The following is a 26348-nucleotide window of genomic DNA, read 5'->3' as shown; positions in this document are numbered from 1 at the left end:
TTTAGATCTAATATTAATATCTTATACAAGTATAATTAATTATAATCATGTTTCACAAGCTTGTAAAAAAGACGTTCACACCATAACAATTATTGTTGTAACAAATGACTTATATAAAGCGTTCCGATCACTATTGTATTTTCAGCCCTATATCGGGCAGTTTTAAGTTGATATCTCATCAGCTTTTCCGACTGGGTTTACTTCTTTTGTGTTGCCTTTGTCTCGCCCATCCCCATTTTCTCACCCGTCATTTTTATAATGCCCCACCGCACTTCATCACCTTAAACAAGTCAAAGTAAAATACAGGTAAATTCCCAAGCAAAATTAAATAATTTTTTCACGTGAGGGAAGGAAGAGGAACACAACATTCCTGATCACCCTGTTGGGGAGAGATTCTTCAGATTTCTCTCTCTCTAAACTACACCCCTACCAAGTTCGTTTGCGTTTGTATTTCCTTTTTTTAAGACTCAAAACGTAGGTAAATGAATCGGTTATTAATCAAAATAACAGCCAAAAAGTACTAAATATTTATGACATTTATTTGTCTTGGAAATTGTTAAACAACAGTATATATATGATTTTTATACTGTTGCGCGAAGACCGAGAATGTTGATTATTCGGTGTATGTGAAAGCTTAAATCTGATATTTTTTTTGATATGCGTCATAATTTCTACATAGTTAATAACTTTAATGCCAGATGTCACTTATTGTTGTGAGTTTTATCTAATTACCTATTGTATTGCAGTATTCCACAAATAAGCGAATTTTTGTTATTTAGTATATTGTTGCCCTGTAAAGACATCGAGAACAGAGTCAAAAGTTTGCAAATAAAAAAATAATAATTTTACATAGAAATAGTCCGTTTATAATTCTACATTCCATTGCATTTGTCGTGTCCTAACTGGCCTGATGAGCTCTTGATCGTGCGAACTGCGTAGTCGGCAATGGATGCATTGAACATAGTGTAACACCTCAATTACGCATACGTATAACACATTTCATTATTAAAATAAAACAAGATAAGAGTTTTGAATAAATCAAGACTTTTACTAGTTATGGCTGAGAACGCTAGTTCATGAGACTTGAATGCTCTTAAACAAATTGATCTTCAATAAAGAGCTAAACTGGATTTAAATAAGAAAATTTCAGTTTCAATGACAGTAAAGTCAGAATAGAGATGACAGTGTAAGGATGAAATACTGAAATATACAGGCACTCATATATCAGCATGTGATTAAGAGAAACGCATGTTTGTTTATTGTTGTTTTACTTTTGTGCAAAGCTGCTATAGAGCTATCCGCATTAGCCATCCCTAGTGTAGAAGTGATAGACGAGAGGTAAAGCAGCTACTTACCACCATCTTCTGCCAGCTCTTAAGCTACTCTTTACCAACGAATAACGTGATTGATCATCACATTATAATACCGAATGACTGAAAGAGCGAACGTTTTCAGGGACAGGATTTTAGCTCCCAACCCTCAAATTACAAGTAGAGTATCCTAACAACCAGCCCATGCTAAACCCGACTAACTAAAAGAAACTAAATACCTTTTATTAATTTAAAAAAATATATCTAATTTATTTGAGTGGAAAATTTTCTTACGCTAACAAGAAAATATATAAACAGATAGAAAGAAACAAAGATTTCAACTTATATTTTAAGATAATTTGTATATGAAGATATCTTTCCTCCTTTTTTACGCGTTTTATTCTGCTGTTGTCAAAGCTATCGCTCAAACGTAATATAATAAAACATCAGATTTATTAATGGTACATAACTTGATAAATCGTATACATTTTGTGTTGGCACTTTAGCTTATGTAGAAAGTAGCTTTGAACTATATTCATTTTATTATTACATATATATAGATAGACAGAACTGAAAGACCTTATTTTTACATATTTATTTATTGTACTTTATAAGAAAGACGCTTTAGGTTCATTCTATCTGCAATGCGATATATTCAACTTTCATAGAAAACAGTGAAGGGTTATATGTACTCCTTATCTCTGTATAGAACAGACAAAAATCAAGCATTTAAAACTAATAAACCTTTCTTTCAACAAGTATCCATAAAAATATAAGTGTAAAAAAGGAAATGTGGCTGGATATGACATTGAACTTAATATTTTATTTTAATAAACTCAGGCTTGATTTCGATTACTCTTACGTTCTGTTTGCACATGCTTCAGAGATATATTGTTACTTGGATTTGAAATATTTCTGTGTTATATTTATATATACTTAGGTTTGATTCAAACATCCCATCTTTTATTTTTTACGTAGTTTTAAAGAACAAAACAATATTCTACCAATCTTGTTACCTGTTACTTGATTAGATTAAAAATAGTCCTAAACATCTTACATTTCTTGACTATTTTATTTTGAAGGTAGTTGTGAAATGTGTATATGTAGGAGTTTTTGTTGTTATTTTTTGGAACACATTTTTTTCTTTTTACGTATGTTTCAATCAAACTTTAAATACTAAAGTTTTCTAATTACCTGTAGTTGAGTTAAAAATGAAACACCAATGTGTTTTAGTTGCATGTTGTAGGTTTGTGTAAATGAGGTGAATGCACAATACTAACATGTACTATTGTCAAATACTACACGGTTCAACTATACTTAGGCCTGGCATGGCCAAGCGCGTAAGGCGTGCGACTCGTAATCCGAGGGTCGCGGGTTCGCGCCCCCGTCGCGCTAAACATGCTCGCCCTCCCAGCCGTGGGGGTGTATAATGTGACGGTCAATCCCACTATTCGCTGGTAAAAGAGTAGCCCAAGAGTTTGCGGTGGGTGGTGATGACTAGCTGCCTTTCCTCTAGTCTTACACTGCTAAATTAGGGACGGCTAGCACAGATAGCCCTCGAGTAGCTTTGTGCGAAATTCCCCAACAAACAAACAAATCAACTATACTTCAGCGTACTTTACATTTGGTTGAATGGAGTTGATGGTTTTCAGATACCTTCGCTTTTATTTTTATTAAATGACATTGAGATGGATTACAAGCACTTGCATTTTTGTGCGTCGATTAAATGGAGTTTAGATGATATTTCCAACAGCCTTGTACCTTGGTTAATAAAAGAGGTAAAATGAATTATAAACACGTTTGTGTAAATGGATTGGAGATGTATTTTCAGATCCTCTATAATTTGGTTAAAAGAAGGTAACATAAATTTCGAACACCCTCATACTTTGGTTAAAGGGAGTTGAGATGAATTTAAAACTCCTTTGAATGAATATAAAATATCCATGTGTACAACTTATGGATGGTCTTAAGACAACCAAATATTCTCGTTACATTAGTTTGATTCATTTAAAACTTCTCTGTCTCCTTGTTTTACATATTTATGTTTTTTCTAATTAACTATATTTGGACAGGACTTCAAACTTTTTATTTTCTTGTGTTTATGAAAGGTATTTTGATCTGATTATACATACCTTTAACTTATAAATAAGCATACTTAGCATGCTATTTAATAAATTACTTATATAGCAAAGTGTGTAGGATAAACATATAATAATTCTACAATATTACAAGTATTATTTGATCCGAATGTCCCCATTCTAGTACAGCGGTATGTCTCCGGATTTACAACGCTAAAACCAGGGGTTCGATTACCCTCGGTGGGCTGAGCAGATAGCCCTTTGCGACTTTGCTATATGAAAAACACACACACACTTAATCCGAACATTATCTTTTTTCTGATAAGTCGTTTTAAGCAGAATACTGTTATAAACATAAAGTTAAGCTTTGTTTGAGGTTCCTTGTATTTCCAGCTATATGCTAAATTGGCATAATAATAATCATATTGTTACTGTATAGTTTATATCATTGATTCCAAGAAGCTTTATATATCAGAAACCAATCCTTACGCTTTAGTTGAAGGAGGCTGATATATATATATATATAAACATAACTTTAGGTGTTACTGGCACCATTATTTTCTAGTCGCATATTTTCAAAAATATATAAAATTTCACTTCTACATTATACGTATTATTTCTATGAAGCATCCTTATGTTCTAGTTTAGTATGGTTGGTTTGAACTATACTATCTTAATGTTCTAATTGTATAAACTTTGTCCTATTTAGGTATATATTTGAATAATTACATTCGTAAATTCTAAAACATTTATTTAAATAAACTTAAACAATCTAAATACGAGAAACGTTACATTTTAGCTAAATGAAATAAGAAATGGTTATGCTTACGTTTGGGCAAAATAATGTAATACAAGATTTGTTGGTTGAAGGCTAACTTCCACTTGGTAATAAGGAGACTCCCTCATTCATATATGCATTTCATCTTCAGCTATACTAATTCCAGTAAAGTTGTTAGTTTCAATTTCAACACTGCTTTAATCTATCACATAGTGAGCCATACTCCTTATATTTTCTGATCTTGTTAATTTACGTTCTTGTGCTTTATTGGAGAGTCCTTTGACTATATTTAACGCCTTTAACAGCAAGCTTATTCCGTATTTTTAGAAGTGCATTAGTTTCATACGTTTTGAATTTTAATGCATGCGCTAAATTACTTTATATACACTTACATTTAATTTTCATTCTAAACAATCTCTTACTTTAGTTTTGTCCTAAACTCTTTCTATCTTACATATACTTAAATTTCGTTTTTTTATAAATTATTGTCCTTTGAGTTCAAATTTAATTTCATATATCCTGCTTGAGCACTTGCTGGATCATCGTTAAAAGAATTTGGCGTTGTTCCATGTGGTTTTTCGCCAGTTTCTTTTTTATTTGTTTGTTTGGAATTAAGTAGAAAGCTATACAATGGCCTATCTTTGATCTGCTCACCACTGGTATCGAAATCCAGTTTTTAGCGGTTTGAGTTCGCAGACATACTGGGGGCCCAGTTTTTGTGACTTACTTTTGCGGTTTTAGTTTCGAATTTTTCATTCTTTTATTTATATTTCGACTTCAATGAATAGAACACCCGAAGATAGGAGATGAAATGAAATTTATTTAAGCAAAAACTAAAATACATAGTTAGCTTGGTACACGTAAGTACAAATTACAATAATATTAAGTTGAAAAAAACTATGATAGAATTCATGAGCAACATATATATACTCTATGTTGACTTTAAGAACACAAATGGAGCTACCTTTTCTCTTTTCCACAGTCATCTTTACACCCACTAATACATTTTCTCACAGTTCTACTACGAAAATGGACAAATATGAATATAACATGAAGTTGCAAGAAAAACTGTTTTTACAACTCTCCAGCTAGTTTAAGGACAATTGCTCGTTTAGTAATCGTTTCTTTATATGCATTTCTTGGATAGTCCGTGACGTTTTTCTATTTCTATTCAAGTCGATCGTACATAAAATATCTTTCCTAGATCAAACTAACCAGTTTTCTTTGTTTCTTATGTATCAGCCTAATAGAACATGCAATTTCTTCTGTGTTCCATCGATGTCAAACTGATCGTTTTTTTATCAACTGGATCAAGCTGGTTGTATGTATCTCTGTTGAATCAAGTTATTAAAAGTAATCATATGATTCGACAATCACACTTTTTTATATAATTAATTGCACAGATTTATAATACTAAAAACACTTACCAATACTTTTCATTCTAAATTATTACAAAATAGCTTATGTAAATATTACAAATAAAGATTATTGCGTGGTCCCTAAAATAATTTGCTGTTTAACTAGTAAGTCAGTACTTTTTCATAAAAACATTTAAAACGTAATAAAGAAAGAAATGAAAACGCATCCAATACCAATACTATTTAAACTAGAACAAAATACCAAATACTTTTGTTATATCTGAAATTCTCTACATTATCGTTATGAAAATTTAGTTATATGGTGTTAAATTGCACAGACCAGTTTTTTTTTTTCACTGATTTCTTTTCACAAACCATCGAATAAAACTGAATATTACAGTTTTGATAGGTGTTATCTCAGTGCAAAGTCTACACAATGAGCTATCTACACTGTTCAACGTGAGGAATTAAACTCTGTACTTACAACTATGTAAGTACTTAAACTTACTACTGAAAAACGAAGGACTTGCAGTTTTAAGTCGTTTTCTGATATATTTGTAACAATTATACTTAATAGTAAATATTAAAATATCTCTCTTTCAAAATGAAATTGTACTGAAAAAGATCAAACTCTCTCTCTCATATACCTTGACCACATGCATGACATGATCGACCCAATATGTTCCCCTGCAAAGACATCCAGTGCTTGTAAAATTTCATTCGTACAAAATAAGTAGATTAATAACGTCAAAAAATTTTAAATATGACAACATGTCATAAATTACTCCGCTTGAACAAGGAGGGATTAATTACAGACTGTAACAATTTATAGTTAAGAATTATTAGAAACACTCTAAGGCTGAGAGTTTAGTCATGCACAGGTAGTATATTTGATAGAGAAACCTCAGTTATTAGTATCAAAATCAGTCTGATCCAACGTACAGGAGACTATATATATATACACTGCTGGCCAAAATCTTAATGCCAATGAACACACAAAGAAAAAATATGCATTTTGCGTTGTTAGACTCAACCACATATTTGAGTAGAGCTTCGAAAGATGAAAATAAGAAATGGGTAAATAAAAATGAAAAAACTTTTTTAGCATTTAATAGGGAAAATGTGAACACTGAAATTAACCTAAATACTAGCTGGTCAAAAGTTTAAGACCATACCGAAAAGAAGTCCTAAACAGTCTAAGAAATGCCCAATAAGAGGGCTCAGTGATGAGTTGAACGGTCGTCATTGCGAATAACTGCAAACATTCGCTATGGCATTGTCGATATAAGTGTTTGCAGAAGGCTGGCTGGAATGTTATTCCAAGTGGTGAAGATGGCTTCACGAAGATCATGCACTTTTGGAATTGACGTCCATTTCTATAGACTTCCCTTGCCATCCACTCCCAAACATATTCAATGGGGTTCAGTTCGGGCGAACACGCTGGATGGTCCAAAAGAATCACGTTATTCGCCATGAAAAAGTCCTTTGTCCTGCGGGCATTTTGAATTATAGCGTTGTCCTGCTGGAAAATCCAGTCATTTTGATACAAGCGAGGGCCTTCAGTCAATAATAATGCACTCTATAACATGCCAATGTAGCCAAGTGCTGTATGACGCCACTGTATAACCTGAAACTCCATTGTTCCATGAAAGGAGAAAGCACCCCATATCATGATGGAACCTCCTCCACTGTGTCGTGTAGCAAATGTCTCCGGTGGGATATCCTTATCGTGCCATCAAAGTTGGACCATCCAGGTTAATTTTTTTCTTGTCACAGAACAAAACCTTCGCTCACTTTTCTACGTCACATGTTTGGTGCTTCTCAACAAAGTTTAACCGAGCTGTTTCGTGGTGTGGAAGGAGGTGTGGCCTTTGAAGACGTTTACGGTTTTTAAAGCCTTTTTCTCGTAAATACCGTCTTATTGTTCTTGAGCTGCATTCTGCGTCCGTAAGGGCCTTAATCTGGTTCGACGATCGGCTGGTGTCTTGCCGGATAACCCGTCGAATCCTCCTGCTCAACGCCGGCGAAATGTTTTTTGGGCCGACCACTTGAAATTGTCGTTCCGTATCCGTCAGAGTCTTTTAAGAAATTTGCAACAGCAGTTTTACTACGCCAAATCTCTCCAGCGATGGCACGTTGAGAGAGACCTTACTTTTGTAGCTCGATAATTCTGCCACGTTCAAACTCTGTCAACTTTTTAGCCTTTGCCATGTTTTACCCAGTGTAACACAGGAGATGTCGGTGGGAGATGTTGACAACACTAATGCTTGAGCACAAATGACTAAATTTCGTTACGTGTTTACCGATTAACGCTTCGTTTCAGTATGGTCTTAAACTTTTGACCAGCTAGTAGTTAGGCTAATTTCATAGTGTTTACATTTTTCCTATTAAATGCTAAAAAGTTTTTTAATTTTATTTTCCCTTTTGTTATTTTCATCTTTCGAAGCTCTACTCAAATAAGTGGTTGAGTCTAACAATGCAAAATGCTTATTTTTTGTTTATGTTCATTGGCCTTAAGATTTTGGCCAGCAGTGTATATATGTAAACTGATGTCTGAAATGTGATGATACAGCATCTATATAGCGTACAGGTAAGTCAAACTTCTCTCAGGGCGTTATCAAGTGTCAGAAGTAATCTTACAAAAATGGCTGTAGTTTCAGTAGATTTAAGGTCATTTTCTACAAAGTTAAATTGTTTGTGAGCATAAAAAATGCTTTGAAAAAGCTGGGATATGAAATTGTGTACTACTACCAAGTAGGTTAGGAACAAATTTGTTTTGTAAAGACCCCGTCAGAACTAGAATATTTACGAAAGCTGTTTCCTCCTGTTTTAATGTGTGTTTGGAAAATGACATTAAGAGTTCGAAATGTGATTATGTTAAGGTGGTGGTGTGTATTCGCGTGTGAAGCTATAGTATGGAATGTTTGTTTGTTTGAAATTAAGCGCAAAGCTTCACAATGGGCTATCTTTGCTATGACCACCACGAGTATCGAAACCTAGTTTCTAGTTTTGTTTGTCCGCAGACATTCCACTGTGCCACTGGGGGTAGGGTGTATGGACTGAATCTACACGACAGACGTAAGACATATCTGCGAACTGTTTACAAATATAAATACCTATATATATCGATGTATTTTAAAGCACCACTTTACACGGGGAATGGTGAATAGTTTTTTTGGCGGCAAATCAACCAATTGCTTTATATAGTAGGGTAATGCTCCTTTTACAAACCATATACTATTCATCTTTGATTTTAAAGTAGCAGTATTCAGATGTTTCACTATTAGTTCATATTTTACCCTATACAACCTATCAGCGGCATTCTGAAGGGAATAAATGGAAGGCAGGTGCGAAAAATGGATACATTTTCTAAAGTTTTCTGTTTCTCATGTAAGGTAATAGTGAATTTTTAGTAATTTATGCATTTAACACATTTTTCCATCCTCAAAATATCCTGTTATACCATGACTATATAGTTGGTCAAAATGTGTGATAGTAGTATTAAGCTCCTTGGGAACTTTGACACTGCTGGTCTTTAATGGTATAGCTAAGACGTTATATAAAATTTATTAATTCTTCAGGATTACCATAAAGAAGAATATGGACGAAGAACATGTATTACAAGTGTGTAATGTTTATTTATATGTATATGAAAAATTTTCCTGTATTTATGTCAAAATGTATAATATTATTGTTACTTCTTCTGGGAACTCTGACACTGATGGTCTTGACCTGGCATGGTCGATGTTTAGAACGTTAAACTCGCAATTTTCTGGTCAACTCCCAGTTCAATTATGAAAGGATGTTATAGCTAACTGATTAAGTTAAGTAAAGCATCCAGCTCCAGCTGAAAACCTATGCACTCTATAACTGTGATATAAAGTTAATGTTAAAAAATACTGCATAATTAACAAATATCTGGAAAAGAAAACAGCCAGATTCGCTCATTTACATCACAGCCTTAGAGTCATCATCAACTATGTAAGTTTTTGAAAGAACAAGGGTTACAAACTGCAACAGATAGTTGTCTGAACTCAGGTAATATATTTGACAGAACAGGCCGCAGTTATTAGTGTCAAAATCAACCGTTATAAACGCTCTCTTATTCTGTAAGTTTAAGTTTTCTACATTTTTTCCAAAGCAATTTTTTTTGCATTATTATTCCACAACAGGTACCGTTGAATATTTTAAGTTTGTTTTAGTTACAATGAGCCTTTGTGTTTGTACCACAAAAAATGATGCAAATACAAATACACAATGTTTAATTTTTTGTTTGTAATGCAAGCAATGATTTATAATACATGACCATGTAATTATATGTTTGTACCAAATCGCAAGAGCCTATACACAATGAACAGGGGTAAGAATAACTGGGTGTCTGACTATGAGTTTGTGGTACAATCCGCGATTGAAATACTTTGATACTTCATTATGCATATGCACTACAAACAATGATTGGATTAAATGAGTGATTAATTATGTGCGTGCACTATGAACAATGATGGGAATAGTTGGGTTATTTGCAATGCGTGTGTACTGTAAAATGTCATTGGTATAGTTGGATGTTTGACTATGTTCATGCAATATGAATAGTGATGGGAATAGCTGAAAAGTTCGACTTGGATAATCAATACATTGTATTATTATAATTATTGAAAATACTCTGTTGCTTGACATATATTAAGGGTATCAATGAATACATTAATTTTTTTCTTTGCATCAAGTAATATACTGGAAAATGTTCATCGTTTACTATTGTATCTACTCAATAATCTACGAAAATTGAACTCTTAACTTTATACATTTATTAAACAATAAGTGTATACGCTTACAACATCTAATGACATTTAATAGAGCATTAGATACACAATATTTGACTTTAGTGAGAACAATGACCACTGAATAAAACTGATTGTACAATATTGTTTCCAGTAATGCCATACATACCTTTTTCCTGTCGTCTCATATTTAATGCTGTATTCTATTTGCTCCGTTAGAACATTTCTATTGAGTGTCAAACATACCTACTTATTCTAGCTACATTAAAATTTGTCTCTACTTTAAATCATTGGGAATTTCTACCTGTCGTGCTTTTCTAATGTAAAACTTATACTTTTCATGACAGTAATTTTTCTTTAGATAATACTTTAGTACTTTTTAATTCCTGCCCATTGTAACCTCTTATGCACAAACTGCACGTATATTTATATCTGTAATTGTATTATTAATTAGCTTGATGATCAAACATGACAGTTTGGTTATCATTATCTGATATTTCATGATTTGTACAGATATGTGTGCATTTTAATAAACCTCCAAAAATTATATGCAACTTAAACAGGCAACAATTTTGTAAACTTTCCTTCCTAACGAACTAGATCAACATTACATTTTTTTTCTCGAATAAACTGTAGTGAGAACTGTCGTTCTAATTGAGAAAATGGGAGAGTCACATTAAAGAATGTACAAGATAGGTCTTATTGTTAACATATGAATGGAAATAAGAAGAATTGATAACACGATAAAACCTGTTTTTACAACATTTATACTTATGTAACTCAGATTTCCCATGTATATTCTAACTTACTCTGAATCTTGTACTTAAGATTGAAAAGGAGTCAAGTATATGTGAATAAATGTTTATCAACCTATTAACTGGCTTAATGAAAGTTTCTAACATGTTGGATACGAACGTGTTAATACGCAACATAATCTGAATAACAAAAAATTGTCATTGGGTCGCAAGAGGATGTTTTTGAACTTATTAGTCTTGTTTTCTTCTCACTTGCATTTAAAAATAAGTGTGATTTATGTAATTAGAAAACTACGTTAAAAATGAAAGAATAATTTCTGGTCAGATCAGTATCCAAACAGATGAAACAACAAAAAGTATGGTAAATCACAATAACATAATCTGTGTAAAGGTAATGTTTATAAATTTGAAGTTACATAGATTTACATATGAAACATAACATCCAAAATACACTGTGCTTACCAAAGCAAATAGAAGCACATTCTGATAGGAATGATCTTCACATAATTGAATATATCTAGAAAACCTAATATATCCCTCAATGATGGGTACTGTGTTTAATCATGCAGGAAGTTCACGGTAAGCGATAGAAACATGCAACGCCTGTAACGTGTTTGACAATATAGTAATTTAATTATTCATTAACATCAAACTCGTTCATAGTTTTAATTTATGAGAAAGCTGTTGTTGAAATAACTCCTGGCAGGTTCAGAAATACATGTAATACGTAAAGATATGTTGTCATAGGCATGTGGAATTGTCCTTAAGAATTATTGAACGACATTACGCTAAAAGTAAGTTTTTAGTCATCACTACATGTAAATAAAAGATAGATATGTTATATATATGCCAATAAATTGATACCCTGGACAGATAACGGTAAACGGTAATACAATATATATACGTACTAAGTAAATCAGCTATACTTTTAAATATAATAAAATCAATCCCAATAGTCTAGCATTCCAATCTCGATTTTATTTACGAATTTATTCAAAAATTTTTTAATTCTAAGAAAAAATTAAGGAAGGATTTTCACATTTAATTATATTTTATTCTAAATAGGTGGCGAATAATTATAAGATAAAGTAATCAGTGAGAACTATTATTACTGTGTTCAGTAGACGTCAAACAGACACTTTTCTTCTAAGATGTTTAAAGCTCTTGGAGGTCCTTTTTGTAAACTACAAATATATGGTTGACTACATTATATATACATGTTAACCTGTATTAACTTGAAGCTTGTTGCCAGGTGGTTAGGGCGCTCGACTCGTAATGTGAGAGTTGCGGGTTCGAATCCTTGTCACACTAAACATGTTTGACCTTTCAGATGTGGGGGCTTTATAATGTTACTGTAAATTCCACTATTCGTTAGTAAAAGAGTAGTTCGAGAGTTGGCGGTGGGTGGTGATGACTAGCTGCTTTCCCTCTAGTCTTATACTGCTAAATTAAGAACAGCTAGTACAAATAGCCCTCGTGCAGCTTGAAGCCATAATGTTTAACGCCATGGCTCCATACTTCAGATATGGAGACGGATTTACGGCATAAAAAATGTGCCATGAAAACATATTGAAATATCTGAATTTTCAACAAAACACACACAAAACAAAATTTACACTACCTTCTAACGCCCTAGCCAAACTTTCCAACTTTTAAGCATTTTAATTTGTATAAACATTGACTTAGGTATGAATACGTGTGGTTTAACACTTTGAATTAACTTCTAATCATCGTAGGAAAAAGATGGACTAGGGTCCTTCTATCCTGATTCCTAATCTTTTTATTAATATTAATTGTTAACCAGTGTATAGAATCAAAGTCAAACTAGGTACAATTGCAGGTAGAATGCTAGTTCACTATGTTGATTTTAAATAACTGTACAAATGATATCAAAGCTGAATGCTATAGAGAACTATTACCTGCCTATGTGGATCCATTGCATGACAAGAAGGAACAATAAAATGTAATAATAATTATAGTGAAATAACTGGATCTTGTTGTTAGTTGAGAAATAGGCTTTGGGCAGTTATTAGCTGTCTTTCAGTTATCCTGTGATGTTAATTTTGATAACCTTACAATGACAGAAGTTAAAGTCGATGTTGTAAGTAATGTCCGGTGGTTAATAGTTTGTCAGATTTTGATGGTAAATGTTTTTATGTGTGTAAAGACACAACGATGGACTCCTCATACAGTATGTTATAGATGTATATGTAAATTTGTGAACAATCAATAAAGTTTTCCCTTTCTCTACACTGTCTGTGGCTATATACGTCCAGTTAATTTCATTAATTTGATTTTAAATTCGATTGTATGTTTTTCAGAATACAATAATGAGGGTATTCTACACTTTTTTTTTCAGAAAATAAACTTGTGAAATAAACAAAAGGTGGTAGGCTTTCTACTTTGTCTTGTACACCCTTCAAATTCCACAGTTATGACCATGCATTGTAATGGTTCATAAGCAGTGTAAATTAAAATTCGAATTAGATACAATGGAAGGTTGAATGCACGTCCTTGGTATTATACATACTGAGTTTGACAGGAGCAGTTATATATGGGTTTAAGTTGTCATATTTATAATCACTTAAAAGTATACTTTTGAATAGATGCGATTTAAGATGGATTGTTATCCCATTGCTATGGTATTTAACCAGTGGACTAGGTAGAATTAGAGGTAGATTGCTAACCCTTCATAACGATGTACATGGAAAAAACATTTCATCTAGGTACAATTAAATACGAGTTAAGAAATTAATGTAAATGATTTTTTATCAGAGTTCAAGAATAGTAAAATTATGTACGATTAGAAATGAGCTGTTGGCCCACTGTATTGATTTTTGACCATTTGTTCATGAACAGCACAAAGTATTTTATATATGATCTTGAAGGGAGGTCTATTGCTTGGTTTCTTGTTCCAACACTTCTTCATCAGATTGTAGATAGAAGGAGGAGTATTTTCAGGACATGAAAGTACGTTGGCTTCTTGAATGAACTTGACTACTTCCTCGTGAGTCATTCCATAGTATGGTTGAAGAGCGAAAGAAAATATTTCCCAAACCACAATCCCGAAAGCCCAGATATCAGACTCCACGGTAAATTTGTTGTATAGAATGGACTCTAATGGCATCCAACGGATTGGAATGGCATCGTGTTCGCTGCCTTTATAGTAGTTAGCTGTATAGATTTTTTGAGAAAGACCAAAGTCTGAGATTTTCACAACCATGTCATCATTAATCAAACAGTTTCTGGTAGCAAGATCACGGTGGACAAATTTTCTCTCTGAAAGATAGCTCATACCTGCGGCTATCTGCCTCGTTATATGTACCAAATCCCAGTGGCTTAAGCGAACGTCGCTGAAAATGTTATTCTTTGCGGCTCGAACAATGTAGTTACTCGGGGAGCAAGATCGGAGGAACCCATTCAGATCACCTCTCCCCATATACTCAAATAAAAAACACATTGGTTTACCAACCGCACATACTCCCAGGAGTTTCACGATGTTAGGATGATCAAACTCAGCCAGGAGACAAGCTTCCCTCTCAAAATCACTCTGGAGGTCTTCACTAGCCTCTTCTTTCAGCATCTTGACTGCTACCATGGTGAACTCTTCGTCCTTGATCACTCCTGGAGCCTTAGCCTGAAATACCCTCCCAAAAGCACCTTGTCCAATATCCCGGATATACAAAATGTTATTCCGAGGGAATTCTAGACCCTCTAATTTCGGATTTAGCCTTGCTCCAGTCTTGTGGTAGGAAATGTTCGAAGGAAGTTTATCCAAGTCGATATCTACATCTACCGTTGGAGTGGCATTGTAGCCGCGCTGATACTTCCGAATCCTTCGGAAGGCCAAAATAAGCATTATTACCAACACAAGTGCTGTCAGACAGACAGCTGTAATGACAAGAATAAAAGTTGGACTAAAAACTGGATGTTTGGGTACTTCAAAGTTATCTTGAGGATCTGCTTCTGGAGAGCTTTCCATTGTACTGTTGGCTAGAAAATATAAAATAGATTATAAATTTTATAAGACAAACCCTTGAAACTAAAGAGGTCAAACCTGTAAAAAAAGTTAATAAAAATAAATAAAATAAGAAACAACGATTTTTAGTGAAATACCCCAAATGAAATAACATTGTATTAGGTAAAATATCATGTATATCAAATATTTAGATACAAGTTGTATGTACGGTTTATACTTCTCAAAATAAAATAAAAATAACAAAACTCTAGTGTTAATATAATGATCAATTATCTAAAAATAATAATGAACGCTCTTGAAATTTATTTTTAAATCTCGGTATACTTCGTACTACATCAATTTCCACCTTACTTATACATCTGAAATGTATTTGAATTCCAAATTAAAATAAATGGTATCCTATTTAACCAGCTGTGTATTTTAGTAACTGAAATCAAAAAGCTTTTAATATCCGAAACATGAATTTCTTGGCAACATTTTACTACAGAAGTGGCGGAATTGAAACTTTATCAACAGCAACTTGACCATCTTCTCGTTAATTGGAATCCTGCTTGAATAAACACTATTTTGGGCTTCTATTCTCCTATTCCTATTTTTTTCTATGCTAGCAATATTCTTTCTTACAATCTTTGGATAATGGATTAGTGTTGTGACATACTTGTATTCTGGCTTACCTTGGAACATGATAGAATCAACGTTACGAATGAAGACAACTGAGGTTGCTCATTGGCTTTATATGGCCTTTCAAACAGTTTCTAGGTTGTCTGTTGTTGTTGTTTAAGCATAGCTCTGTAACTTTGTGTTCTCAGTATATTATTATAAAGATGATCCAGTATATACGTATGGGTCATCACTCATTACCCACAGTTAACCGGCTTTACTATAATATTTTTTTTATGAAATTAAAAACTGCCCGAAATGAATAACAGTATTTGTTTTAAAGATTTTGCTAAAAAAGTGTGATAAAAAAACATAGAAATAGGACACATTTCTAATTTTCTATAGACTTTTGACTTTGAATTTAAAGACACAACTACTCAATCAGTTAGATGAGTTAATTATTACCGTCCATAAAACAGAGTATAAAATTAGCATCTAATATAATTATTAGAGAATTAATATCAAAAGAAAGAAGGAAAGGAAATATTATCTAACATCGTCATTCATAGAAAATTTGTTTCCTCAACGGGCACCCTTAGCTAGTTATATTTAACATTGTTATATTTTAATTGCTGAACCAATATTCTAGATAGTTATCGTGCAATTGAAATATTAATTTTATTTATTATTTTGTATCATTATAAACATTCATTTTTGGTTGAGCTCTTGGTAATTTCCCAACGGATAAACAGTAACACGTGCCATAGGAAATCATCTCAGATACATTATCCTCTAAAATAACACTGTCGGAACTTTTTAATAGTCATTTTGAGCACAAAACATCTATATGAAAGGTAGGGAAAGCTTTGCTCATACACTGTTATACTGATGTTTCGTTGTTCAACGAACATTATAACGTACACCAATTCGAGCCACTAGCTAGCGTTTGTGTATTCCATTAGTATTAGAGATTGTTTTGGAATTAAGCGCAGTGCTACCCTAAGGACTATCTGTGCTCTGCCCACCACGGGTATCGAAACCCGGTTGCTAACGGTGTGAGTCCGCTGACATACCGCTATGCCACTAGGGGGCTTTCAGCAGTAAGGTATATTATTTCTCTATTAGTACTTTCAATAACAGTATTTGTTAGAATGTTTAATATATCTGATTTTATGAATTTAGTTATTATATTTTAAGTATAGAATTTTTGTTTTTTATATTATTAGTTCTATATACGGATTTAAAACTGACTTAAGTATCCTAATGATGATGGTCTGAACTTCATTATTTGTTAGGTTTGCGGCTGAAAATATTGTTACCAACGAGGTTACTCAGCTGATGAAACAATCACTGTATCCTAATCCTTATAATCAATAACATGAAAAAGTGTATTTAATTACGTATACCCATATGGAGGTTGATTTTTTTGTAATTTTACCTGTAAATATGTGACTTGCTCCGATTGGAAGTTAATATTATTTTCCTGCACATTTTTAAAACAATATGAGGTATAAATGAGCCGTAAGTTGTACAAGTATAGACAGGAATCAAAACACTCGTAATGTAAAACACATAGTTTTAATACTATATGATCTTATGGTTACAGAGGGTTATAATAACAAAGAAGGTACTTCGTGTCGCACTGCTTTAGCTCACCCTACGATGAGTAATATAGATATGAAGTGTAATGGGGTGTACTTGCACCAGATATAGTATAATGTCACTTATGTATGTTAACCCTGAAGAAACCGCAAAGGCGAAACGTTGGTTTAAATAAAAATATATTATTTTATATTTATCTGAAGTGTAAAGGTCGTTTTTTAACCTTTATCAAAATGTTGCTATAAGATGTGATTAAATCTCCATGTATATATGAAGGATGGGTCATTTCTTTAAGTGCCATTCATTACTTTACTCGATCATGGTAATCTTAAATCCCTCACACCTCTTTTCATATACAAGAATATTTGATGATCACAAGGTAAGAAAAAGGTTTTGATACAGGACCTTTAATTTTCAACACATACCTTTCGTGTGTTTTCGTGGATATCTCAAACACGTTTTAAGTTCACTTACAATGAATAAATCAGAAAAAAATTGCATTGGAATTGGAACTTTTGAAACTAGATCTTTCATCTCCAGCATACAAGTTGGTCTAACAGTTAGTTACCTCAAATCAATGTACTAATTCTATCTAAAATTAGTATACTAGTACAGAGACTAACAAAAGTTTGTTAGATGTTTTAGATGTTTGCGCAAAGCTAAACAAGGGTTAACAGCAGCTTCTAATTTATAACTGATAGACTACAGGAAAGGCATGCAGTCAATAGCATCCACCGCCAATTCTTGGAGTAGTTGAATTTAACCGTTGTTTTAATACCGTACGCACAGGCCCAAAGTATACAGCGCAATTTTGGAACAACAGAACATGAACCATTGATCTCACGAATTCGCATTAAGTCAAAGTCGGCCTGAACGATATAAAATCAACAAGTTTTGGTGTTGCAACTAAATTGCTATCAAAACATAAAATATATCTAAGTTTGCGGCAACTCTTTAAGTTATTTTATTTTGAGAATTCTGGAGAAATGTAAAAAAAAACTTAGATTTTTTAAATCAACACATTAGAAAACATGTCATACACAATAAAAATATTTTATGTTCATCTTGTTTAAAATATATTTTGGGACAATAGTTTTGCTTCCTCATGGCCAGATGGGTAAGGCGCTGAACTCGCACACATATTTGCCCTACAGCCATCTTTCGTTATGGTATGACTGTCACTTCCACTATTCTTGGTACAAATGTAGTCCAAAATTTGGCGGTGAATGGAGATGAGTAGTTGCGTTTCTTCTCATTTTTCACTGCTAAATCATAGATGGCTAGCACAGATAGACCTCGTGTAGCTTTGCGTGAAATTCAACAAACAAATTCATAAGCTAATTTAATCATAGGCCTATCAATATTATATCAGTTGTAAATAAAGTTTTTGAAAGTCTGGTAAAATACAAAATTATTTTCAAAGTTATTTTATAAAGCTTAAATTTTTGTTAGATAGTTAGCATAGTTTTACTGGAAGACCCGGTATGTTTGCGAACTTGTAACGCTATAAACCGGGTTTGGATACCCGTGGTGGGCAGAGCACAGCCCATTGTGTAGCCTTCTGCTTAACCTCAAACAAACAAATACGAGATAAAAGTTTTGCCTTATTAATCTTTTGACAGTTTGAAAGGTTGAATTTAGTGTATCTGGAATTTCAAAAAGCGTTTAACAATATGCCACATAAAAGACTTGTGTATGTAAAGAAAAGGCTGATTAACTGGATAGCAAAGTTACTGTATGGAAAGAAACAGAGTTTTTTGTTATTTTTTATGGAATTCATTCAAACTTGAATAGTGTTGGAAGTGGGGTACTTCAGAGCTCGGTGTTGGAACCTTTATATTTTTGATTTACATTACTAACATCTGTGAATAAATTGTCAATTTGTTTCATAATTTACTGATTATATTACTTTTTGGGTGTTGCTGGCTATGTGGAGGATGCTAGTGCTTTAACAGAAGGATCTGGATTATTTGGTGAGTTGAGCAAATAAATAATTATAAAAAATGCAAGATAATGCATACGGAATATCATAATTCGAATTATGAGAACAATTTTGATGGTTATAACCTGAACAGTGTTATGAAAGAAAATGATTTCATGATCTAGGTTTATCATTCTTTTAAGCCATCCAACTAATTTCCTGTTGGTAGTGGTAGTGCAAAAATAATTTTAGTTTCTTTCTATAGAAATATTGAATACAAATCTAAACAGGTTATAATTTCAATATATAGGTCATTGGTTACATCATATTTGAAGTACTGTGTTCAATCTTGACTCTTTATCTTAGGAAAGACATTTAGTTACTGGAAAGGATTCAGAGGAGGATTGCTAGGACGATACTTGGGATATAAATGTTGTCATACGAGAAGAGTTGCTAGGATGATACTTGGGATATAAAGATTGTCATACGAGAAGAGTTGCTAGGATGATACTTGGGATATAAAGGTTGTTATACGAGGATAGGTTAAGATCTCTGAAACTTTTCTCTAAAAATGAGTTAGAGGGGATCTGATTGAAGTATTTGAAAACGTTAAAGGAATTGATATTCTTAATATATCATCTTTTTCATATTTAATGGTGACGATTACGGGGCACAAATATAAATTTTGGCAGGAGAGGAGGCATCTTCAACCGACAGAGTGGTTGTGCTTTGAGGTTGTTTGCCTTCAAATGTGGTACCTGTAATTTATTTATTGAAGATTTAAGGAAACCTTGATAAATATTTTAATTACAAGGGCCGATTCTGAGTGTTCTATTTTCATTTTCAATTTAGTTTTACTATATGGGAGGGTCTAAATGGATAGACATATCATTTCTTGTCCTTGAGTTATACTAAATTTAAAACACTTAAAAGTTGTTTACAGTACATGCAAGAAGCAGTACAATGTTACAAATGCTTCGTCCCTTTTAGCTCTGCCATATATAATTATGATGATTGTTAAAAGAAATGCAAACATGTTTATTTAACTCAAATTTCCATGCAAGATCAAGTGTAGCATTTATCCGATTGACAAGGTTATCAGTGACCGTTGAAATTCTCCAGATTTCTCCATTAAAGGATTTACCTGACCACCACTGAATAATTAAGTAGTTAGTCTACTCCAAATAGATAGTGTTATAATACGTTTGTAAATACGCTTACAAAATTATTTTACTCATAATTTCCTTTAAGATTTATTAAATAACTACTACAATACTAATATATATTTGCTTTTATACACAAACCATCCGCAAAAAAAAAAATTGTCATCTTATTATAAAAGGATCTTTAAATCTAGACAGAAATAACATACTTCAACATAAACAATAAACACAACTGTTAAGGTGTACTAACAGTACTTACTTGAATACATATACTAAGAGTAAAGACAAGAAACGATAATGTGAAAATGTAGTAGAAATGCTTGAGTTCTCTTATGTAAACAAATAAAGATAAACATAAAGATGTACTGTCAGTACTTACTTGATGTTATATTACACTGATTTAAAGACAAATAAACGATAACGAGGAGATACAGGATGATATAAATGTCACGCAATACCACAATGTTCTTAAGCCACTATGGATTTCACTTCCTTCTTTTTTGTTTTTTTGTTACAATTATTATTCAAAATGCCATTAATTGTCGAATAAGATGAGGAAATGATACTCTTGCATTTATATCAAGGTATCAACAGAGCATATTTTGAACAGCTGGAAAAGCAGGACTGAGAAAAAAATCATTTGGTTGGGCAACTTCTACAACATACTGTTTATGTCTACTAATAACAAAAAAGAGAAAATGTAAGGATATACACTAATATGAAGATATACGTTAAGCAATATTATGGAGATATGCTGATAATTCCCGTAAAAAGTACGTACAGCAATACAAATAAATATACAATAAAAGCACGAAAATATATAATAATACGATTATTGATATTTGTAATGTAAAGAATACATGTTTTGAGATATATAGTCAACATAAAGACAACAGTAATTTTAAAATCAAATGTTAAAAATATATGACAACGAAATGTTATATAAGGGCAAGGAATGAATTCGCAAAATTATTTCAAACAAAATACTAAAAACATACTTACTGCACAAGGGGATATCACAATGTTGCCAACGCACCATCGGGTCTGAAGTATAGCACCAAGGCGTTGGCTCTTCTCCACCTGCATTGCGACAGAAGTTTTCAGAATTCAGTACTTCTGGAAACACCATTGGAGGCCGATGGTGCTGGTGAGGTTCCTTGTAGAGCAAAACCAAAATATGTTGTTAATAATTTCATATTAACACCACCAAACTTCAATCGAGCTGGTAAAAGAAGATCAAACAATTATATTAATCATTCTACTCAACACCATCGAAGGTTTTTGTAGTTGGTTGAGTTCCTGGTAAAGGAAAAATCAAGCTAGAGTACTAATAACTCCACATAACACAATCAATAGCTGTAGAACTGATGGAGTTGCTTGAGTAGTTAGGGCATTGTTTACAAGACGGAAGTTTTTATGACACTTCACGATGAAAGTCGCCAAGTACCAGAGAGCGCGTTGTAAGGATGTGTCACGTGATGATATACTTCTAGTGTTACTACGATTAACAGTTCCATTAAATGGCACAAGACGATGTGTTACTATGGTCGTCACGTCGATGGATTGGGTATTACTGTGCTACGATGTCACCAACGTGTTTAAAAGTAAAACTGTTATTGTTATTGATTATATTTTTATGTATCGTGTATAATAATTAATGAGCTCTTCACATAAATATTCTATAGGATAGTGTTACTTTACGCAGATAATGCTATTAAAGTACACTGTTACCATAGTTACCTTATTTGAATGTTATTAATCAAATAGAATAAAGTACAAAACAAAACATAAGGGACATACCCAAAATGATTCTAGCCAACTTTCTGTTTTCCGTCTGGAACTCACATATCTATAATTCAAAACTACTGTACAGTGTGGCCCATAAGTCCCTACCCATCCATATGTTATTATATTATATTCAATTACGCATGTATTATAAATTTGTTTCTTTTTCAGAAAAATATGGCCGATGTAAGCCCATTTACACTTAAAGAGCGTATTGTGCATAATATTATGCAGCGAGAATGAGGGACAGCACACAGATACATTGGATACATGAGATATATGGATGGGTAGGGACTTACGGGCCACCCTGTAGTTTACAAATATAACTTACCAAGATCAATACATAGTATAACTTCTTCAAAGTGTAATTGTTTAGACACGTAACAAGATAATACTATTGTCCATGTTACAGTAACGATTATATGTGTTGCTATTTTAACTGGTATCCATAATAGTAAAGTGATTGGTTAAGCAATAAGTCATTCATTTGTTATATTTATTTATATAAGCAAAAACTATAATCGGTATGTTAAATGTGTACTAAATCGATACTTAAAAATCAAAATCGGCTGTACTAACTGTCTTGTTCAATATTTATAAAAATGTAACATTAGGTATGATAAAATACCTTCAGAGCAGATATTTCTAAAAGTACGTAAAGCAAATCTATAATTTTGTCTAGTTCATATAGTTCCTTAGTGGGACAGTACAATGTCTATAAACTTACAACGCTAAAATTCGAGGTTCAATTCTCCGCATTGGTCACAACATATTTCTCAATGTGGCTTTGCTCTAAAATATAACAAATTGTTCAAATAATGTGTAAATTAAGATAATATGTTTAATATAAACTGACATATGTAAAAATGTTATAATACTTGTCTTGTTAAAATATTTGTAACTTTTTAGTTCATATAATTAAATTTAGACATTGATTCTATAATTACATGTTGAGACACCTTATGATGAGCTCATCACCATATTGGACTATCTATCCAGTGTAACGGATTTACTGTTATACATTTATTTTAATATATACATTTGTTTCAGTTTAATACATGTAACGTATGTTGTTACATTTGTGTTGCGTTCTCTAAGTTTGTAGATTTTCAAATATAAGAATCAACAATATATGTTTTAGGTTATTGCCAAGTGAATTTTCGAGAATCTGCGTAAAGATTATAAATTGTCGCGCCAAGAGACAGTAATAGAACATTGTTGGTTAGATGCAGTCAATATACTATAAGACTCGGAAGCTATAATTGTGATAAACACTCATTAATCGGAAAGCTACAGATATTTAACCAGAAATGTTTATAGATTTTGAGCATTACAAACTTCAGTGAATTAGCTTCTGACGTTAGTATTTCTGTGAGGACCTAAGATATTGTCGTCCGGAAAAAAAACAAAAACTTGTTTGAAGAATAGAGCTAACTAGCATTCCCGTCAAGTGAAGTGTATCTGTGTATCAACATAAAACTAATTCGCTCATCTGGACACAGACCATCGATAAAATATTAAGCTCCAGATCAAATAGAAGACTCAGTATAGCTTGTAAATTTGTTAAACTCTTGTATATAAATCACTATTTGTAAAAACCGTCGTTATAAATTGTATTGTTATTTATATATTAAAATATATTTGTGTTAAGAAAGAAAATTGTATGTATCAGTCTTTTCGCAGATATTATACATTTTTATACATAAACATTTAGTTAACTTTCAAATTCAAATTTCCGGTTATTTGAATTCATAAAACATAACATAATAAATCGGAGACTCATCTGATATAAATCATAATACGTAACACTAGTTATACCATCAACCGATAAAAAATGCTGTCTTTAGTATGACTATTTATCTATAGAAATTTATTAATGTCATTTGCCTAGTTACCCTAACTATCTTTGTAAAACACATGTAATACAGTTAAGTATATACATGTAAACTATCAAAATATGTTAATATTCATGCGGTCCTACGAAAGTTAGGTAATACTGTCAGCCTATATGACGAAAACTATAAAGTACCTTTTAACTTGTGTAAAAAAAAATATTTTGTCAAGAACGCATTTATTGCTACACACAATACATAAAAATATAATCGATAAATATAATAGTTTTACTTATAAAATATAGATGTTGATGACGACTTAGTACAACAATACGCAAACCAATATCATGACCCTAGCAACCGACTCTTTGGTTTCACTTCGGGGAGCCCTGCTGGTCCCTCTCTTCTAGCAACACGTCCTCTAGTATCACTTCGTGAAACTATGAATCTTTGCTTCACGATCTCTGCTTAGTAACACTCGAATTTTTATGTTCTAGCAACGCCCTTCTATGGTAGCAAACGATTTCTGTCGCCAAATCACATGGCGGCACAACAAATTCTATTCGTTAAGTGTAGTGGCAATTTGACAACTTCCACCATGCAAGTAAGGTCTTAATTATTTCTTTATGAAGGAAAATCAAACAAGTAAATTAATCATTTCAATCAGCATCATCGGATGTTAGTATAATTGGCTGAGTTCCTGGAAGAGGAAAACTAAACAATAGTATTACTTATTTCACTATAAAGCAGCACAGCCAGATAAAGCTGGCATGTTTCCTTGAACAAAAACTACAACGATAAGATTCCCAACAAGTTTTATTTCTTAGATCAGAATTTAAAAATCACAATGAAAAAAATTAAATGGATTATGATCAATAACTCTTTAAGTACATTAAATATTAGTCATTTTATTATCCAGTTAAAGTTGATAACATTCATAATACATTTCATATGTCAGAGGCGTCGGAACCAAGAATTCTGGGGGAGCTACTTCACTCCCACTTTTACATATGACTTATATAGCAACTATAAATTACATTATTATATTACTTTTTTGGAAGGCATGTCTCCAGACCCCGTAGATAGAGCTTGTCCTTATGCTTTCAATTTCTCGTTGTAAAATCTGCATGTCTAACCAAGCACCTCCACCTCACAACTCAATTTATGATTCATAAATTCCACACGCTATATTTCATTTTTCTGAAGTTTACTACAGCTTATTTGATTTGTTATTAATTTTGAGAAGTAATTTAGCCTGCCGAGCTTTAAAACGACACCATCAACAAATGAAACCAATTATACATGTGAGATAAAAATCTTAACAATTAAAGAAATGTCTAAAACGACTGCAAGGAAAAGAAACACAGACTACCTTTCGTCAATGAATCTTCATCAATACTTTACAGCGAATTTGATCATTTCTTTACAAAAACTAAACAATCGCTTAAATTTCTGAAAGCTTTAACGGATGTTTATAACTAAAAGCAAGCAACGACTTTAAAATTCAGTATATATAATGGTACTAAAGAACACGCGAAACACTATGCTATCTCACTCCTCTTAACCTCACACAGTAATGCAGCAATCATATCGATATAAAGAGCATAAAAACTTTTTTAATCAAAGTGCTTTGTAGGTCAGTTTTATCGGTTGTTTTTTTATTCTAAAAGAGGTAAAAAAACACGATTAATTTTAGAACCTTTTACTTTATGCGACGTATCACGAATTGTAACTCACAAGCAAGGCGTTCAGCCCTAAAATTACCACAACATCAATAGAAAACTTCTAATCTAAAATGTATTGAAAGGAAAACGAGCTTCATCTCATGTTTTCAATTTGTGTTTAACAAGCTGTTTAGCCAGAACAACATAATTTATGAAATAAAACAATTCACAGTCCCGCCACCTACCTGAGAGTCCCAACTCTGACAAGGGATTCCAGACTTTGTAACATTAACAGTGCCTTGGTAAAACCTTCCACGTCCTAGTACACAGTCCGCTGAAACAAGGGTTTGTAAAGCTTTATTTAATAAATACTTCTGATCATTTCTTAATAAGTTTACAAAATGCTTATCATCTCGTTTTCCAATCTAAAATTTCAATATAATGGCGCGTTTCTTAACCGATGTAGCGCCAGCTGTGCTTTAATCTGCACACTAATAGTAATAAATTTAAATAATTATGGCATAATATGTTAACACAACATATACCAACAAACTGCCTAAGTTTTTTAACATACACAAAGTTAAAGATAATTTTTAACGTATTCGTACACAAATAATATCTTCGAACACTTCTTCCTCATTAATTTATGTTTCAAGGTATTTAATTCACACTAGATTAAAGCACAGGTCATGAGCTGTATAAATATTAACTCTAGCTATAGAAATATTAACACCATAAAACACGT

At 32.5% G+C, this 26348-nt stretch overlaps 1 protein-coding gene across 2 annotated transcripts in view; it reads right to left on the bottom strand.

Moving 5' to 3' along the window:
- Positions 1 to 11436: 11436 nt before the first annotated feature.
- LOC143244833 (tyrosine-protein kinase transmembrane receptor Ror2-like) overlaps positions 11437 to 26348 on the bottom strand; it is an 80292-nt gene continuing 65380 nt past the window's right edge. For both annotated transcript variants that reach the window (XM_076490223.1, XM_076490224.1), the window contains exons 7-9: positions 25849 to 25937; positions 21325 to 21478; positions 11437 to 15050 (exon numbers count right to left, since the gene is read on the bottom strand). In XM_076490223.1, the coding sequence (XP_076346338.1) occupies positions 13861 to 15050; positions 21325 to 21478; positions 25849 to 25937 (1433 nt within the window). In that variant the 3' untranslated portion in view covers positions 11437 to 13860. The remainder of the gene's footprint in view (positions 15051 to 21324; positions 21479 to 25848; positions 25938 to 26348) is intronic.

The sequence above is a fragment of the Tachypleus tridentatus genome, chromosome 2 (assembly GCF_004210375.1).
Source record: "Tachypleus tridentatus isolate NWPU-2018 chromosome 2, ASM421037v1, whole genome shotgun sequence".
Taxonomy (NCBI): domain Eukaryota; kingdom Metazoa; phylum Arthropoda; class Merostomata; order Xiphosura; family Limulidae; genus Tachypleus; species Tachypleus tridentatus.
The sequence above is the reverse complement of the archived record's forward strand: the minus strand, read 5'-3'. Positions and strand labels throughout refer to the sequence as shown.